Consider the following 17,970-nt stretch of genomic DNA (forward strand, 5'->3'; position numbering starts at 1 on the left):
ATTTTTCATTAACTAAATTTATCCATTAATCAAATTACATATATGTATATATATATATTTAATATTACAATTGGATATAATGTTCTTTTAGAGGTTCTTTAATTTTCTACAGTTAATAATAATAATAATGTTATTATTGTTGTTTATCTTAGGTCAGGTGATGATAGGAAAAAGTACAGGTGGACCAGTGTAGAACTGTGGTGCACGTGAATAGCACGTGGTAAAGGCTGGTGTTGAAGTCTGCACACCACCTGAGAAATGGATACAAATGGCCATGGTTGGGGCAATCAACACTCGAACCCAGGCATGAATCTTTGCTGAGAAAACTCTCAACTCATATCTCTCCCTCACACTCCTCTTTCCTTGCTTTGGAATGATTTGACTTCACTGAATAAAGAGTTGCTCTTGATCCTTGCCCTCCCTTGTTATCTTCTTCCTGCCTCCACTTTCACCAGATAATTGCTTGAGGTACAGGAGACACTCTGGTCTTGTTCTCCAGAGAAGTGAAGGGGATGAGTAAAGAGGAAGACATCAGGTTCCTCAAGATACAGGTAAGCCTTTTACCCCTCTCTCTCTCTCTCTCTACCTTCCATTTCTTCTCCTGGACTCAAGAGGAGCTTCTTCATGTGTCCATCTGTTGTTTTACTTGAAATAGCTTGTAATGGTTTCATTGTTTGGGGGGATGTATTGCTCCAACTGCAGACATGTATTCTTAGAGTGAACATTCACTGTGATGGATGTAAGAAGAAGGTCAAGAAACTGCTCCACAAGATTGATGGTACTTTTACTGTAACACCGATCTCGGCCTTTCTTTGAACTAAATGTTGTAGCTCCTCCAGTGTGGTTACTTGTGTAGGGGGATTTTGATTTTGCAATTACTTCGAGAGGATTGTTTTGATTTTGATTTTGTAATTACCTCTTCCTTGCTTGATTCCTTCTGCTATCAGGGGTGTACACAACCAGCATTGATGCAGAGCAGGGGAAGGTGACTGTCTCGGGTAATGTTGATCCTGCCACCCTCGTCAAAAAGCTTGCCAAGGCTGGCAAACATGCAGAGCTGCTGGCTCCGAAGGGCGGTAGCAACAACAGCAACCCGGTCCAGAAACCACAGCCACAAGGTGGTAAAGGCCAGCAGAAGGACAATGGGAAGCCTCTGAAGGGTGGAAATGGTGGTGGTGGAGCTGGAGCTGGGGTTGGTGGGAAGGACCAGAAAGGCCAGCACCCGCAACCGACACCACAGCAGCAGCTGCTGCTTCAGCAACAGCTGCAGCAGCTACAGCAGATGAAAGGGTCCAAAGATGTGCAGCTGCCTCAGCTGAAAAACTTCAACTTCCTACCACCGAAGGATCCCAAATCTGTGAGCTTCAGCTTGCCTACCAAGGGCTTTGATGACTACGATGACGAAGATGATTTCGATGATGATGAATTTGATGACGACGACGATGATGAAATGGATGAGTTCGACTGCTATGACGCTGACTTCGACGACGACTTCAAGAACATCAAGATCAAGCCTGCGGTTGCGACGCCGAATGGGAATGCCATGAAGGATAAGAAGGGCGGAAATGGCGGTGGTGGCAGCGGTAAGAAAGGCGCAGATGTGCCTGTGCAGAAAAAAGTCATGTGCAATACCAATGAGCCGAAGATTGGTATTGGTGGAAGTGGTAAAAACGGGGGGGGTGGTGGTGGTGGTGGAAATCAAAACCAGGGTGGTATTGGTGGTGGATCTGCCACTAAGAATAATGGTGTTGGTGGGGGGAAGAATGGTGGTAATGCTGGGCCACAGAACGGTAAGAATGGTGCTAATAGCAACAAAGGAGCTCCCATTGGCAATGGCAGCATCAATGCCAGTGGCCAAGCTGGGAACTGCAACACCAATCCAGTCAATGGAGCCAAGAGAATGTTCGTGAAGAACGAGGTGGGCGGTGGTGGTGGCGGCGGCGGCCATCTTATGATGAATCCAAGCATGATCGGCCAAGGACTCCCTGGCCTGGGTGTAGTACACCAGATGGGTACCATGCAAGCTCCGATGGGCCAGATGGGGAACTTTCCGGCCGCCGCGGCGGTGCAAGCCCACCCGGCGGGAGGCCCACCGCCCGGGTATTATCAAGGAGGGATGGTGGCGCCACCGCCCGAGGTGATCGCCGCTGCCCATCCATACCAGCAGCAGCAGTACATGGCTGCGATGCTGCAGCAGCAACAAATGCAACAGCAACAGCAGCAGCAGCAGCAGATGCAGCAGCAGAGGATGATGATGATGAATGCCCAGGATCGCGCCTTCCAGCCAATGATAGGTTATTCTCGACCACCGTTACCGATGTACTACAACATGCCACCGGCGCCGGCACTGGCACCAGCGACGGCACCGCACCAAGGCGATTCCTACACCACCTACTTCAGTGATGAGAACACCAGCAGCAGTTGCTCAATCATGTGAACCAAGCTTGATTGCTTGAACCTTGTGTTTCTCACTCTACATCTCATTTCGAGTTCACTGGGTGGGGAAATTTGTCATCCAAAGAGAAGAGGCTTAGTGGAGTCTCTGCCGCAGATACATGAAAAATGGGTAATTCACCATTTTTTTTCTCTTCTTATTCTCCTTTGTTTTCTAGTTAGGTAAGAAACTATATATATGTTTCAGGTGCAATTTATATAGAAAGGTCTTATTTTATATTATCTAGCAAGGATTTGAGAGTTGTACTTTGGTTCTTCTCTTTTAGGACTTGTGGTGGAGATGAGGGAGCTATCAAGCTTTCCTGTTATGTGTCACTGTGTTCACAAACTTCAGATTGCTAGTAATAATGATCAAAGTGTCTTTCACTTTGCTTCTTTCTTTCTTTTGCTGCAGTAGGTTAGAAATCTTTTCTGCTTTGAGCACATGCAAGTTGCCATTGCAGTCTTAAGGATGGTGACGAAACCTCGAGGTCTCGAGCGTTTCCATGGCGTGAAATGAGGTCTTGTATGAACTCCTTGTTCTCGGAATAGCATTAGAATGCAGAGTCTCCTTATGACCGATGCTTACGAGTCAGAAATCACGTTCCCTCTGCTTGGGGATGGGAGCTAATCCTACGACTCTTCCTCTCTCTGTGGCTCTGAAAGAAAAAGAAAAAGGAGAAAGAGAGATTGATGCTTTGAAGTCTTGGGAGGCGAGCTTGGGAGGATGAAATGATGCCCTCCTCTGTTCTCACTCAACCTTTTCTTTCTCCTCCTCCACCTCCTTCCTTTCTTTACTCGACTCCATAAGTCTCTGCTCCCAAAAACTTTTGACCCAAATTGTCCTGATACATCGATTACATCTCTTTCTCTCTATCTCTGGAATCACTGATAACAACTGTTCTTCCAATGGAAGGTGGTGGGTGGACTCGAAGTCTCTCACCCATCTCCGTTCCCGATTCCAACGGAGAAGAAGAGTCTCTGAAACCGTGTTCCCCAAATCAAACGACAAATCTACCGCGTGGATCGAGGCATGCAAGGGTGTCAGGATTTGCACGTACGGAGGGTATCAGTCAATTGCCCTACACCGTCCTTGACGACTCATTTACTCCACGTCCAATCCATCGTCCTTTTTTATCCTCACAGACAGGGCTCCTACTGCCATTACGATCCATCAATCGCGTCCACTACCAATCCATCGATGCCATTTCTTCTGCTTGGCATGGGAAATGCGATGTCTGATCTCTCGGATCACTCCGAGTCGAACCTACTCCTAGTAGGTGAGGATTAAGCCTTCTTCCCTTCGTCTTCTTTATTGGGATGTGGGCGCGTGGCTTCACTTCCAATGGGTAATGGACAGAGAGATCACGGGTTACCTCTGTAACACCCAACCACACACACACCCACAGGCCATGAAGACTTTGACCAGCCTCTCATCTGCGTTACTGCTCTTCTTTTGCTTTTTTTCTATCAACGTTGGAGAAGGACATCTTTCTCGTGACTAGCCGTTGGGATCTCTTCTTTCTCTCTCTGTGTCAAGAGAGAGGAGCTGATAGAGAGAGAGAGAGAGAGAGAGAGAGAGAGAGAGAGAGAGCGAGATTGTGAGGCCCAGCCAGCATTATTTCATTTAAATATTACATATAATATACGTACTAAATGATTTGATAGAATTGAGATTTGGGAATTTTGTTTTTAATTATAATAATTGCCACAAAATGCTCCCCTTATTTATAATAATCTATTCTATGATGATTTATTTCTTTGCACACCATTTGATGGGTTTTACTTCTAGTTATTGTTCTCAAAGGCATGACATATTGGGCAAAGATATTGTTACTACTAGTTGGATTTTTGGAGTATGATAAAGATGATTTTTAAATAATCTAAGATTGAAAATGCAATTTCAAAAAGAGAGTTGGTGGGTAAATTTCTTAGTGCTATAAATTAAAGATCAAATCATACAGTGCATCATTTGATATCTTGATATCATGTTACTTTATTTTAGAGAGATGAAGGGAATATATGTGAAAATTAAATTTAACAATGATATGTGAGAGAATTTCTATAATTTTATTCAATAGAATAAATAGATTATTAGAGATATTATATAAGATGAATTTTGTAAAAAAAAAAATTTATTGTGATTTCAAAGGTTTCTCTTCTTTCATGTGCCACACCAATCTGCCTTAAACCCTAAACTTTCATCATTGTTTTTATTTTTTCTCATATCCTAAATTAGGTTGTTTTAACTCCTCTCGCGCCCAAATATGACTTTTTCTCCCTATTTTGCTTCTATCATATTTCTTCTTTTATGCCCTAAACCTTAAACTCTCATCGATTGTTTCCTTTCCTCTTGTGTTGTAGCTCCCATCGGCTCTTTTTTCTCCTTGTGTTACTCTCATCGATTTGTTTCCTAGTGACCCTAGTCTCATTGACTCTCACTCATTTAGAAAAAACTAAAACATTCATATTTGTTGATTACCCAAAGATAAATCTCTCTTTTCTCTTATGAAGATTTAGTTTGATCTTTTCTTGTTAATTGTATTCTCTTTACGATTGTCTCATTTCTTATTACTTGTTTGTGTTCTTCTCATTTGTTACATTGTATCCGATACTACTTATCTCACCATTTAATTTTTGCACTAGATTTGTTCCTTTTATTTTATTTTTTAATTTTTCATTTTATACAGCCCTATATGTTAGCACAATTTCTTAGCACTTTTATATCTACATTTAATATTTTTTTCCAAGCTTAACATGATGCCTATTTGGCATAATATTATTCCTAAACTATTAAACATAATAATATTATTGTTGAACTTTGAAATATAATAGTATTTTTAGATAAGACTTTATATCACTTGGGTGATGTTATTCATAATCAACTATAAATATCTATTTGAATCATGGTAGTATATTAAATAGTTTATAATGTATTTTTTATTCCATTTAACTTATTTATAATATTTTTAATTAATAGTATTAAGTATTTTTATTGAAGTACTAAAAACACTATAAAACTATTAAAAACGTTATAAATGACATCTATATTTTAGCCAATTCAATTTCAATTATATCATTACTTTTTATTTTTATCTAAGAAACTTGGGTTATTCAAATCAAATGACCACCTGGTTGTTTTTGTCTTCTAACATGAGTAACTTCTCTATCAATAATATATGATGACCACCTATTTGTCTTTGGTGGGATAATTCTATTCTAATTAGCAGTCTTGTTGAGAATAATGCATCATTAAGAAGATCATCATCCCAATAAACACAAATATTATCAACTGACATTTAGTCATTTCAAATAGGGAATGATACAATCAACATGATAATCATCAACATTAGATTAAAAATTATGAAACATCATTTCAATGTTTTCATTCATATATCTACATAAGGGGTAATTTTCCAAATTCTTATATCTTTTTGGGGATAATTACATATTATCCCTTATAATTAACTATAATTAGTATTCCGATCTCTATTATTTAAAAAAATAGTACTAGATTTATATACTTACAAAGGTAAAATATTTAACCATAATTCTTAATTTTATTGGCGAAAAATTATCACATTAAAAAAAACACAAATGAAAGGAAAAAAATATAACTTTATTATATTTTAAATTATTAATTTTATATAAACTTTATTGGTTTCCTTTTCTTCTCCTCTTTCCAAACTATTGCGATAAACATGTGCGACATATGTGACAAGCGAACAAGAAGGACCAAAAGGCTACAGGCAAACAGTTTGAAAAGAAGAGCAAATGAGAAAATTAATAAAGTTTATATAAAATTAATATTTTAAAAATAAAAATAAAAAATTTATTTTTTCATTCATTTTTTTATATGTGATAAATGTCATATGGAGAATTGAGATTAAATGTTTTATCTTCCTAAGTGTAGGGAGCCCGATGTTACTTTTTAAAATATAAAGATCGAAATACAGGATAATGTATAATTACCCCCTCCTTTTTCATTGGATACAATGATAAAAAATGGATATGAACCCATAAAAAGTTATTTATTATGTTTTGAAATATCGTTATAGTATTTTCATTTATATAGAAGACATTACATCTAAATAAAAAATATTATAAAAACTTTGTATCATTCTTTTCATTACATACAATATCAATAAATAAATAAATATAGATGTAATTTATATTGAGTTCATTGATACAAATCATAAACGTGAATCGGAATCTTAAGGCATTGGTTAGGGGGGGTGAGGAACAAATAGGTGGACCTCTATTTAGACCAAAGGTTGCTGCTCCGCAGGTCCACCGTACCAGCACTTATTCTGCTTCGAGACGCGGCCGCTGCGTCTTCTTCGTTGGGGTTTTGCTGTTCTCCCACAGCCGTGAAGATAATACAACGTCAGCAGCAGCGAGTCGCTGAGGGAGTAAGCAATGGCGGACGTCTCGTCGGATCCCGGAAGGTGGAGGGACGTCGACAAGCTCCTCGCCCGCCCCGGCAACATCGTCGGGCAGGACTTCGAGCCCAGCCCCACCGTGAGCCTCGATCGCAGTTACTCTAGAAAGAGACATCGATCATGTCCTCCTACTTTCTTATTATCTTCGTTTTGATCGATTTCTGCAGCTGAGGGAGGACATCGGGGAGATCGCGAGGGTGCTTGTGGTCGGGGCCGGCGGTTTGGGCTGCGAGCTGCTCAAGGACTTGGCCTTGTCAGGATTCAAGAACATCGATGTCATTGATATGGACACCATCGAGGTCTCCAATCTCAACCGACAGTTCCTTTTCAGGTCGATTTGTGCTCCCTGTCAGTTTACCTTTCTGGACGATGCCCATCATATGTTTGAAGATTTGTGCATTAGATGAATGAAACAATGATATCGAGTATGAACAGTATGATCGTATATATTTATCTTATTCTCATCTCTAGTATGATCTTTGATTTTACTTTGTAGCGTTGCTTGGTATGGACGCTTCTTTTCTTAACTACCTTACTCCTGGTATTGAGGAAACCTATGATTTACTCCTGACATCCCTTCCAGAAAAAAAGGCCAAATTTTCTGTATTAAAGAGATATATAATCCCTGTTTAACATGATTGTGTGGGCTGTCTAATTTGTATCTCTTTCAGCAATTATACATCTCTTATAGGGTTTTATAGTTTGAGCTGCAAATAGATTGAAACTCTAGACATGCATAGGTTGTCTTGTGAGAACAATCCGAAGAATGATAAATTGCATAATTAATTGCTATATTTCTCAAAGGGCATGCTTTTTTGAGATTCTCGTTTAAGAATCCTCCTTTCATCTTTTCTCCACATTGTGAACAGATTTTGCCTCATGTCCTCATATTCATGAGGGTTATATTCTAAAGTATTTTGTTTTGATGGTGTAGGCTTCAGGATGTTGGGAAGTCCAAGGCAGAAGTTGCAGCAGAGCGTGTTATGAAAAGAATTAGTGGGGTGAATATTACCCCACATTTTTGCAGGATTGAGGATAAGGACATAGACTTCTATAATGATTTCAATATAATTGTCCTTGGTCTTGATTCAATTGATGCTCGAAGCTATATAAATTCCGTTGCTTGTGGCTTCCTCGGTAAGTTGTCTAATTTGTTATGCGAACTTTCCATGCTCTATGTATTCTAGTTTTGTACTGTTCCATTTGTTGAGAAAAAGAAAGAGATTCTTTGGATCGTAGCTTGACGTTTTGGGTATTTGATGTGCGACACAGAGAACCATGCTTTGAGTGACTTAGATTGAATGTGAAATATGAGCATATTTATAGGTTAAGATTGCCAAATAACCTAGGTGGGTCTTGGCAATGGATATAGCCTAATAAAAGGTTGTATCTTAGGCACCTAGATGATACACAGTTGACGAGCTTAATGTAGTATTGCCTTTTAATTAAGTTGCTTAGGCACCTAGATGATATCATGGTTGACAAGCTTAATATAGGATTTCCTGTTAATTATGACAATGTACATGTTTTGAAAATTTCAGACTATTTTAAACAATTAGTGTTTGCTCTAATAGAGTGAGCATGGTCTCGTAGAAACATTCTGAAGTTATGTGGTAGCTGGTGAAACCTGTGGAAACTCATATATACATTTTAAAACAGATAGAACAGGGATTTGTGACACATTAGTTATTCTTACAATATATGAAGATTTTGCAGGTTGTATATATTTCTATGCTTTTGATTGTGGTGGTACTATTTTGTGACAACTGGCAATATCAGAATGGCTTTTAGTAGATCTCATGTGCACATAAACCTGCATAATGCTTTATGAACTATTGTCAAACTAATATATATATAAATTAAAAAATATTTTTTCTTGGTTCTACATTATTTTGATGCTCGGTACTGTGTTGTGAAGTGTGGATTGCTCTGGTATGTCAAACAAAAGTAGGAACACGAGTCATCTTGGGACATCTTATCATAGGAGTGAACTTCAGATTTGTTAGTTGGAAAAATACAATTATCTAGAATGTGGAACACATACAAATTTATATACATATATATGTTGGTGCATATGTGGATAGTATATGAGGATGCAAGGTTTTTTACGAGGATGGCCAGCTTGAACATAAATACTGGCCATCTATTCAATGTGTTTATGTTTGTTTAGGCCTTCAGGAAAATGTTGACATCAAACGTTTAATGATCCAGATTGTGTCCCAAAATGTAAATTGCTACCTTGTTAGTTATTTCTGGTGATATAGGCTTATAAAGTACAGTGCAATGTCAATTTGATGTAGATCTCTAGTAGTGGCCGTCATTCATTATGCTAATGTTGATCTGTCTAGAAGTGACTTCTGTTCATTCTCCATCTGATGTAGTATGTCTCATCGTTTTTGGGAAATCTAGAGTATGATACTGATGACAAGCCTCTTCCCGAGACAATTAAACCCATCGTAGATGGTGGAACTGAAGGTTTTAAGGGCCATGCTAGAGTAATTTTGCCTGGAAGGACACCTTGTTTTGAGTGCAACATCTGGCTTTTCCCACCACAAGTGAAGTTTCCTCTATGCACTTTAGCAGAGACACCTAGAACTGCTGCTCATTGTATTGAGTATGCACATTTGATCAAATGGGGCGAGGTAATTAAAATTTCTCCTCATTCTTTCGTGTGTTTTTTTTTTTTTTCCTCTGCTATTATCATTCTGATTATTGTTTTAATAGGTCCATCATGGGAAAGATTTTGATGCTGATGATCCTGAACATATGCAGTGGGTTTACTCACAGGTTGCTTACTTGTGATGTATGTTCCTTTTTCAGTTAATATGATATTCTTGTATATTTATGTTTCATTTGAATATCTTGATCAGGCCCTCAAGAGAGCTGAACTTTTTGGTATTACTGGTGTAACATATTCTCTGACACAGGTATGCCTCTCAAATAGTTTAGATGTTTTATACTATAAGGAATATCATCACATGAATGTATGGATATTATCAGTGCACATGTGAACAAGCATATTTACTTATAGATAATTGTAATTGTATATATAATCTAATGTTATTTGAAAAGCTGGATGTTTCTCCAGATATTTCACACCATTAATATACAAATTACTTTCAGTTACCCCCATGTTCTGGCTTTCTGGATGGAGCACGTGTGGTGCTTGCAATATTTTGACTTTATTGATATGTTTTTTTGCTTTTCAGCATAATATTTTTTCTTCTATTCGTTGTCCATGAAGAGTTCCGAATCCATGCTTTTCATTCTTAAATTGCTTCATATTGAAATTCTAGTTGATCTTTGATGTAATATCTTAAACTATTTGCATTTCAATTTTGGAATTAAAAATATCATATTTATACAGTAGTTGTTCTTTGGAAGTTCAGATTAAGAGGTACTCGATCCCAATTCAAGTGGGTTAGGTGGACCATGACACCTGAGAAAACCCATCCTGACTGAAACCTGAACCTAAATCTGACTCTGTTACCAACTTTGTTACCTGCGCATGCCCGAAGTCCAATCAAAGGTTACATAAACCTGGTGTAAGTAGATTGGGTAGACGTGGGTGCCCCAGAAAACATGGTCGCTGCCATTGCTAAACAGGCAATCATTGCACCAATTATGATTTTACATGCATCTCGTGGGGAACAAAATATAATTCTTGAATGTCATTTTTGTTCTCTTTGGTTTTGTGATTGCAGTAACTGAGAACAATATACATGAATTTTCTCTGTTCTGTCAGTTATCTTCTTTCGTTTTTTTTTCATCATATTATGCGCTGTACATCCCACTTTGCAGGGTGTGGTGAAGAATATAATTCCAGCTATTGCATCTACGAATGCAATTATATCTGCTGCCTGTGCATTGGAAGCCTTGAAGATAGTGTCTGGATGCAGCAAAACTTTATGCAACTATTTCACGTGATCTCTTCTTCCTCATTTCTTTGTCATCAGTTTGAGTGCTTTTGTTTTCTATTGACTTATTACAAGCCTCACATGAAAGTTGTATCTTTTGAGTTTGTATGAATTGGACATCACATTGCCTCAAAGGGAACTTATACTTACAAGCTAAGAAGCACAGACACGTGCTTTTGGTGGATACGTCGTCAACATGGTCGGACACGTGTTCGACACATATCCAGTTGTCTTTTATTATTTATTTTCATTTCTATTTGTGAGACACGACACCACACCCGTTGCGTTCCCACGTGCTTTGTCGCATGGCCCTCACGTGAGGGCCATTGCTTCGGATTTTGCATGGAGATGGATTGTCGGTGTCATAAGAAAAAAAATCGTGAAAGAAATTTGGAGATCGTCATAAGGAAATATGTATCAATTATATCTGATGGTTGTTAAATATTATTATATGAACTCAACCTTTATTTCGGATAGTTACATTTAGATGGTTTTAATTGTTTCAACATGTATGATGATATTTATTTGTTTACATTACTGAATTTATAAATTTTAATTTGGACATGTACTGGTTGTTTAGTGTCATAGATCATGCCTAATTTGTTGAAAAGATTACATGCTACAAGTGTTTCTAAGAATTAAGAGATCCATGTCTACTTACAGTAGAAATATCTTTTCTTGTGATTAAGAAGTATCTCAGTGTTTTATTCCTTTCACTGCTACATCCTGATAACCTATAAACATCTTTTCTTAACCTGGAATCATGGATATTCTTTTTTGTTACAAAATGTTGGTAACCAAAGGTTCCAGAGATAATAGATAACAATATGTTGAGATTATTTGGTGTAGTTGTTAATCGAACTCTAGTGAGCTTTATAATGAAGGAGAAGTTTGAATTTACTTGTATAATTTAATCATGTTTTTGCATGTAAGTAGCTGGCATATTACTTATTGTAGTTTGTTTGCAAGGAAATGATAACCTTGTACAGACCTTCAAGGTACACTTCTGCTAAGATATATATGAATATAACAATACCTTAAGATGCACTCTATGCAGAATCAGTTACCTCTTCTGCTTCAGTTTAAGTTTGAGAACTCAGTGCTCATAAAATATTTGGAGAAGAGTTTGGACTTTTTAATTAGAAATTGTGGCTTCATCAAGGTGTTATGGTTGTGATTAAATTTAACAAACAGTAGTCTTCTTTTTTTAAAAAAATATTTTCTGGAAATACTTCTGTTTGGAACAATAATTCTCATTGTTGTCTCCACAATGGTGAGAGTTTTTTTATCGTTTCATTCTTCTTGTTTCCTTTTCCTCTCTTTTTTTCTCTCTTTTTCTTCAAATTTTCCATTCCTCATACTTATTTCACTTTCTTGATGAAATAGGCCGATGATAAATTACATTTGTTGTAAAATATTGGACTTTGCTGTGCAATATTGAAGTTTTAAATATCATATATGAATAAAACAAGTCCCTAGTGATGCAATATTATTGTACATCTTGAACCTAAATCTTCTTTCTTTAATGTAAGATTGAATTGATCAAACTGTAATATGATCTTTTGTGTTGATTGGGTCATGTAGAGTCTTAGAAAGAAGTTTTGGAAGGCTGTGACTGGAGCTAAAATATATATGTTGCAACATCGTGTCATTTAAGTTGTTAATGCAGACTTGATTGTATTGAATGCCCAACTAATGTCTGTGCTACCACATAGATCCTGTAGCTGCACTGGCCTACATAGAACATAGAGTAACTTCCAGGATTTGTTCACACTGATTTACATTTTGCTCCCTTGATCGACTGCCTACTCTACTTTTGTACAGGATCACAACATCATAATTCTAGTCAGATATGATCCTTTGCCAGATTAAGTAGACGTGAATGAGATATCCAACTTTTGTCAGATTAATTTATGCAACCTTTTGATCTTTTAGCAATTTGATCCATCCAATAAAAATTCAAGTTTGGCCCCATAAATCTTTTTTGCCCTTTTTGTTGCTTTGCAGGTGTATTTACCTGAGGATAACTGCCTTTAATAACAAAATCTCTAATCTCTTTTCTGGTTAATTTTTTCTCTAGGCTTTACGAGATTAAGAAATTAAAAGTTTTGTTTAACTGGAGTTATGGAAATGATGAGAAGCATTTTCCCCAGTATATCTCAGCTACTATGTACTGAATTGATTACCATTCATTTCTTCTAACTATTTGATCAACAACTTTTTTAGGTACAATGGAACAGAGGGAACCCACATAAAAGTAACCGATTTTGTCAGAGACACAGATTGTCTAGTGTGTGGGCCTGGAACACTTGTTGAGCTGGACACTTCCACTACGCTTTTGCAGGTAACTTAACCTTTTGATAACCTTCTTCTCTTAAGAGTTGCACTATAATTTTTCTTAAAAAATTTGGTCTTTTGCAAGGTCAGATTCGTTAGTATTGCCTGTGGTTTGAGGAAGAGAAAAAGCCTCCTAAGTAAACAGTCAAGGAAAACTTTATTTGATTAATGAGAAATAATGACATAATACTGAAAATAGAAAAAAAGACTTTTGAAGTTTGAAACCCTACTTAAACATTAATGACGATACTATTCTATCCCTAAATGTAGCAGTCCATCAATTTTTGATAATATTGGATGATCTTGTTTTTCCTTGCTGTCAAGGAACCCTTTAGGAGTTTGTGTGATTCCTGATCTTCAGGAATCGAACAAATGCTGTCCCCTGCTGAAGTCAACTTGTTGGGAATCTTGTTTGGACAGGGCTGTTTGAGTCCTAGTCTTCTTTGAAACAACCCAATTGGGTGGTCATCGGATTGTTAGGGATATCAGAAAAACTAGACATTCTTGTCAGTTTGCATCACTAGTATGATGTTAGATACTTTTACTCCTAGACAAGAAATTTGCATTGTGCTACAATTGATGCTCATTAGAGACTGGCGAAAGCATGATCGTTTGCTAATTTGTCCATGTAAGTCCTCTCTTTACAAGAAAAGTCTGATTTACTCTCATGTTTGACCTAAACTTGACTGTAGCATTTGCTCTCTCTTGGAGTGTATTTGTGAATATCAGGTCTATCTATCTTGACTACCCTATCAGTCAACGATAAAGAATCTTGAAGGATATGCATGCTAATTTGTCCAGCATATGGAAACTCTGATTTGAGGTTCATGTACCTTATGGTTAATGAAAGAAATATTGGATACTGGCATATAACAATCAAACAAAGTAATGCATATGAAAATTTCTATTCACTAATTTACTTAAAATTTTTGTGAGACTATTTTACTGAGATTCAAAATGGATGATGCTTGTGTCTCTGAATCTCATTTGTCACATAATATATCATCTCTGCTTAATCAAAGACATTGAAGAGGGCCCGTGAAACTGTCATTAATCATCAACTTCTGCATTTCACACTGAGTAATCCTTTATGCATTGTTACATAAAATTGTGGATAATACTTTTCTAGTACAGAAACTTTAGACTGGTAGATGATAAAAGGAAATGTCTGAGTTGATGTTTTCCAAGAATGTGCCAAACAGATCTTGAGATTTCTTGATTATACTGCATAGTTTCTACAGCAGCACCATCTAAATGACTTGTCCTATGATACGTAACCTTACTTTTTGTGAAGTCTTTTTTCTTGTCTGCATTATGCTGATCGTCTGTTGCTTATTTTTTTAATGTCACAGTTCATCAGATTACTTGGCGAGCATCCTAACATTCGTCTGTCGAAAGCTAGTGTCACATGTCGAGGAAAAAATCTTTACATGCAGTCTCCCCCGGTGCTAGAAGAAATGACACGATCAAATCTCCAGCTTCCCCTGTTTGACCTCACGGGTAAAGTTGCAAAGGATGTCATTCATGCCAGTGGTACATCTGAGAAAAATGACAAGAAAACATCGTGCCTGAGGAAACTGCGAGTTGTCTTTAAAGGGGTTGCAGATGGGATCACGAGTATGGATACAACCGATGGCTCGTGAAGCTTCTCAACTGTGGTGCCTACCGTGGTAATCCATTTGGGAACTATATAGAAGTGTTTTTAGCTTTCCGAGCATCAGGAAGCCTTCCTGTGACATTTTCTTCGATGTTATGTGGGACAATTTTCTCTAATATTTTTTCTGAGTCATTACTGCAGCATGGCAAGAAAGAGAGTTGGAGTCTGAAGGTTTTCAATGGAAGAGTTAAAAGAGCTGATCAGGTATGGAACTTTCTATGTAGATTGTCTGCTCATGACTTTTAAATGGAACTTTGCCATTGCCTCCAACCTCTCATGATGTCAATCTGATTCTTGTTGTATCTAAGCACAATTCCTTTTTTATTTTTTTTCACTTCAGATTAATTTTGTGTGGATGTGAGGTAATATATGATAATAAATTGTAGCATACAAGTCAATTATTAGGGAGAAAGGATCTGACTTGAGGTGTTCTGATATTGCTAAACTTAATTTTGTTCAGGAAAACTTACAAAACAAGATGATCAACTTTGCCCCCCCCAACTCTCAAGATGATCAACTATAGGAGCAACCGGTAGCATATCCAGACACCCAAAAACACCATATGAAGCTTAGAACTTGAATTTGTGTTAGTAGTATGTGCAATGCAAGTGATATATTTTCTAATTCTAATCAAACAAAGAGAAGCGTGCAAAATGTTTTCAGAAAGCAAAAAAAAAAAAGGTTAATTCTTCTTTACCCTTGTGAAATGAAATCCCAGTGAAATAGGAAGAGTTCGCGAAGATATGAGTTGATCACCAAATCTTACTATCAGTCATCAAAACTCGTATTAGCAAAGATAATTATCAGCTTCAAAAGTTTGCTTCGAATCATCAATAATGACTTTTCATCCCTCGACTTTGATCGATTCAAATATGTATACAGTGACTGACTCTCCATATTATCTCAGGAGCCTCCGTAAGGGACACGCCATTCTTTTATTATTAGATACTTCATATGATATGATCATACAAAATTTAATCGGTATCATACATAATATATATATATATATATTTATATATATATATTTATATATTTATATATTATGGACGGAGAATTGACAATACGAGTTGGGGAAGGTATGTAGATAGCCAAATCTCTGACGAAATGAAGGTGGTCCGAGACTGGTTAGTGGTCACGAGCTCCGGTGGCTTGCTGACCTCCGACTCCGAGGACCAAAGGAGCCACCAAAAGCGTCTCCCTCAAAAGACGGAAGAGTACTCGCACGAAGCAGTAGTAGTTGCTCGACGTGGAGAGAAGCCTTCCTCACGAACTCGAGTTCGCATGAAGCAGCAGTTCTTTCTTGACGTGGAGAGAAGCCCACCTTGCACGCTTCTCCACAGTTCACATCCATTTCTACCTTTGCATCCGATGCCATGATTTCTCTTCTCGACCTTTTATCTATCCTTTTATGGGTCACAAGAGGATGGGATTGGCCAGCTGCCCTCCGGGCCCGCGTGTCCCTCCGATCTCCATGCTCCTCCACTGCTCCTCATCCCCGGCCTTCGCCTTTAAAGGCTACCATGGCCAACCAAAGATGGATAAGAGAACCAGGACGAGTTATTAGCCGATACATAGGAGATATGGTGTGAGGATTTGGACTCTCTCTCTCGCTCTCTCTCTCTCAGTGGATACTTTATAGCGTAAGGTCCAGAAGGCCATGGAAGTGGAAGATGATGTCTTCTTTGCAGATCTAAGCAAGCGGATGGCGCTGCTAATCATGGAGGACGAGGAAGAATCCCCGGCGCAGTGTCCGACGCTTCCGGTTCAGGTTGGTCACCAGTTTCCTCACTGCTCTCTGCAGCCATGACTAATGAGACTTTGCTCTGCTACTGCGAGCCTTTCTCCCTTCTCTTTCTTGGTTTACTCCGATCTTAGTTTTATTGATCGTTCAAAACTAAGTTTGACGAATCCAACCATGATTGGAGCTGTGTACAATAATTGAAGAGGATATTAAATTTGATGCTGTAGTCACTACACAACTTTTCTCTTGCTTGTCACTTGGTGATAAGTACCATCAGCTGGTTTTGGATGCATGAGTCCATGACATGGTGCTGCTGGTAGGTGGATCACAGAGAAATGCTGCACACCACCTGTTTGATGGAATGTTTTACAATGGCTTACTTTCATTGCTGTTTCCTTCAGGAGCTTCCTTACATGCCCCAGATGTTGATGCTACCACCACACACCAACGAGGTGGCCTACAGAAGAAGGGAGAGCAAAGGAACAGGAGTCTTCATCCCACTCTCTACTGCACCAGGAAGGAAGAACAGGTCAAGGAGATCCACTGCAGTGGAGGACAGCAGCAACCCCCAAAGGCAGCAGCTGGGCAAATCTGTTGCAGCAGTGGCTTCTCATGCCACCGATGCCGATCTCATCTACCCACATCAGTGCAGTAAGTCGAGTGTGTTGAAGAGGCAGTGCATGTAGGAGTATCAAATGGTCTGTAGCTCACACCGACTGCAGTTTGGGTCTTGTATGGTGCTGTGTACAGAACAATTAACTCTCGTGAAGAGGGTTTAAAATAAGCCTCTAACCTCTTCAGTGAAGTGTATAATTCTTCCTTGGAATGCATTATTTGGTGTGAATGTAAAGCATGGAAACAATCATGTTTTTGAGATGCTGTTAATGTGCGATGACGACATTCTATTACATCAAATTATATGTTGTCACTATCAGACTTAGATAGGAAAACTTATCCGTTAAACTTAAGTGGTAGTAAATGCATCGAGTCGCATTTATAAGCCAATTCAAGTCTTTGCCCACTTTTGAAATAGAATTAAATTGGGATATGACAGTCCCTTTAATCTAAGGCTGATATCCTCCTAAGGATAAGCATAGTTCGAAGGCAAAAATGTAATATAGCGTAATGAAGCCTAACAGAAATGTCTTCCTTCGTTGTTCTTTAGTTATTCGTTTACGGATAATCCTTTCATACTCTAGTTTAATATTATATCATTCTAATATCATTTATTACGATTTTAGATGACATACATAAGTAAACGGATGTGAAGAGTCGAGAATTAATGAGCTCCCTTTAAGACTAACTAATATTCATCTCGTAAAAGAATCATAATTTGAAAATATATCTTCACTCATATAAAAAACTATTTTGGCTAATAATGTTCGACACAATTATGATATTAAATATTATATTCATCGAAATTTATTTATGGGGATATAATGG

The 17,970-nt window shown here is 37.9% G+C and overlaps 3 protein-coding genes across 4 annotated transcripts; all 3 read left to right on the top strand.

The window, feature by feature from the left end:
- Window positions 1-290: 290 nt before the first annotated feature.
- Window positions 291-2,824, top strand: LOC135588011 (heavy metal-associated isoprenylated plant protein 32-like). Its single transcript, XM_065079926.1, has 3 exons — window positions 291-551; window positions 703-778; window positions 948-2,824. The coding sequence occupies exons 1-3, from the start codon at window positions 513-515 to the stop codon at window positions 2,435-2,437; spliced, it is 1,605 nt and encodes a 534-aa protein (XP_064935998.1). The 5' UTR covers window positions 291-512; the 3' UTR covers window positions 2,438-2,824.
- Window positions 2,825-6,716: 3,892 nt separating this feature from the next.
- On the top strand, window positions 6,717-15,056 carry LOC135588012 (NEDD8-activating enzyme E1 catalytic subunit-like). 2 transcript variants are annotated; one of them, XM_065079928.1, is made up of 10 exons: window positions 6,717-6,954; window positions 7,043-7,206; window positions 7,810-8,012; window positions 9,285-9,517; window positions 9,600-9,662; window positions 9,746-9,802; window positions 10,677-10,798; window positions 13,019-13,136; window positions 14,482-14,799; window positions 14,928-15,056. In XM_065079928.1, exons 1-9 carry the CDS (start codon window positions 6,853-6,855, stop codon window positions 14,770-14,772), a joined length of 1,353 nt encoding a protein of 450 aa, XP_064936000.1. In that variant the 5' UTR covers window positions 6,717-6,852; the 3' UTR covers window positions 14,773-14,799; window positions 14,928-15,056. The 2 variants fall into 2 exon arrangements, with proteins under 2 accessions (XP_064936000.1, XP_064935999.1); XM_065079927.1 differs by having other exon boundaries at window positions 14,482-15,056.
- Window positions 15,057-16,080: 1,024 nt separating this feature from the next.
- LOC135588014 (uncharacterized) lies at window positions 16,081-17,401 on the top strand. Its single transcript, XM_065079929.1, has 2 exons — window positions 16,081-16,554; window positions 16,929-17,401. Exons 1-2 carry the CDS (start codon window positions 16,444-16,446, stop codon window positions 17,211-17,213), a joined length of 396 nt encoding a protein of 131 aa, XP_064936001.1. The 5' UTR covers window positions 16,081-16,443; the 3' UTR covers window positions 17,214-17,401.
- The last annotated feature ends 569 nt before the right edge of the window (window positions 17,402-17,970 follow it).

The sequence above is a fragment of the Musa acuminata genome, chromosome BXJ1-8, assembly GCF_036884655.1.
Source record: "Musa acuminata AAA Group cultivar baxijiao chromosome BXJ1-8, Cavendish_Baxijiao_AAA, whole genome shotgun sequence".
Classification (NCBI taxonomy): domain Eukaryota; kingdom Viridiplantae; phylum Streptophyta; class Magnoliopsida; order Zingiberales; family Musaceae; genus Musa; species Musa acuminata.

Coding starts and splice junctions, on each gene's coding strand:
- LOC135588012 (XM_065079927.1), top strand. CDS start 6,853: ATGGCGGACGTCTCGTCGGATCCCGGAAGGTGGAGGGACGTCGACAAG. Junction 7,207..7,809: donor AACCGACAGTTCCTTTTCAG/GTCGATTTGTGC, acceptor TTGATGGTGTAG/GCTTCAGGATGTTGGGAAGT. Junction 8,013..9,284: donor CGTTGCTTGTGGCTTCCTCG/GTAAGTTGTCTA, acceptor TGGGAAATCTAG/AGTATGATACTGATGACAAG.
- LOC135588014 (XM_065079929.1), top strand. CDS start 16,444: ATGGAAGTGGAAGATGATGTCTTCTTTGCAGATCTAAGCAAGCGGATG. Junction 16,555..16,928: donor GTCCGACGCTTCCGGTTCAG/GTTGGTCACCAG, acceptor TGTTTCCTTCAG/GAGCTTCCTTACATGCCCCA.
- LOC135588011 (XM_065079926.1), top strand. CDS start 513: ATGAGTAAAGAGGAAGACATCAGGTTCCTCAAGATACAG. Junction 552..702: donor TCAGGTTCCTCAAGATACAG/GTAAGCCTTTTA, acceptor CTCCAACTGCAG/ACATGTATTCTTAGAGTGAA. Junction 779..947: donor ACTGCTCCACAAGATTGATG/GTACTTTTACTG, acceptor TTCTGCTATCAG/GGGTGTACACAACCAGCATT.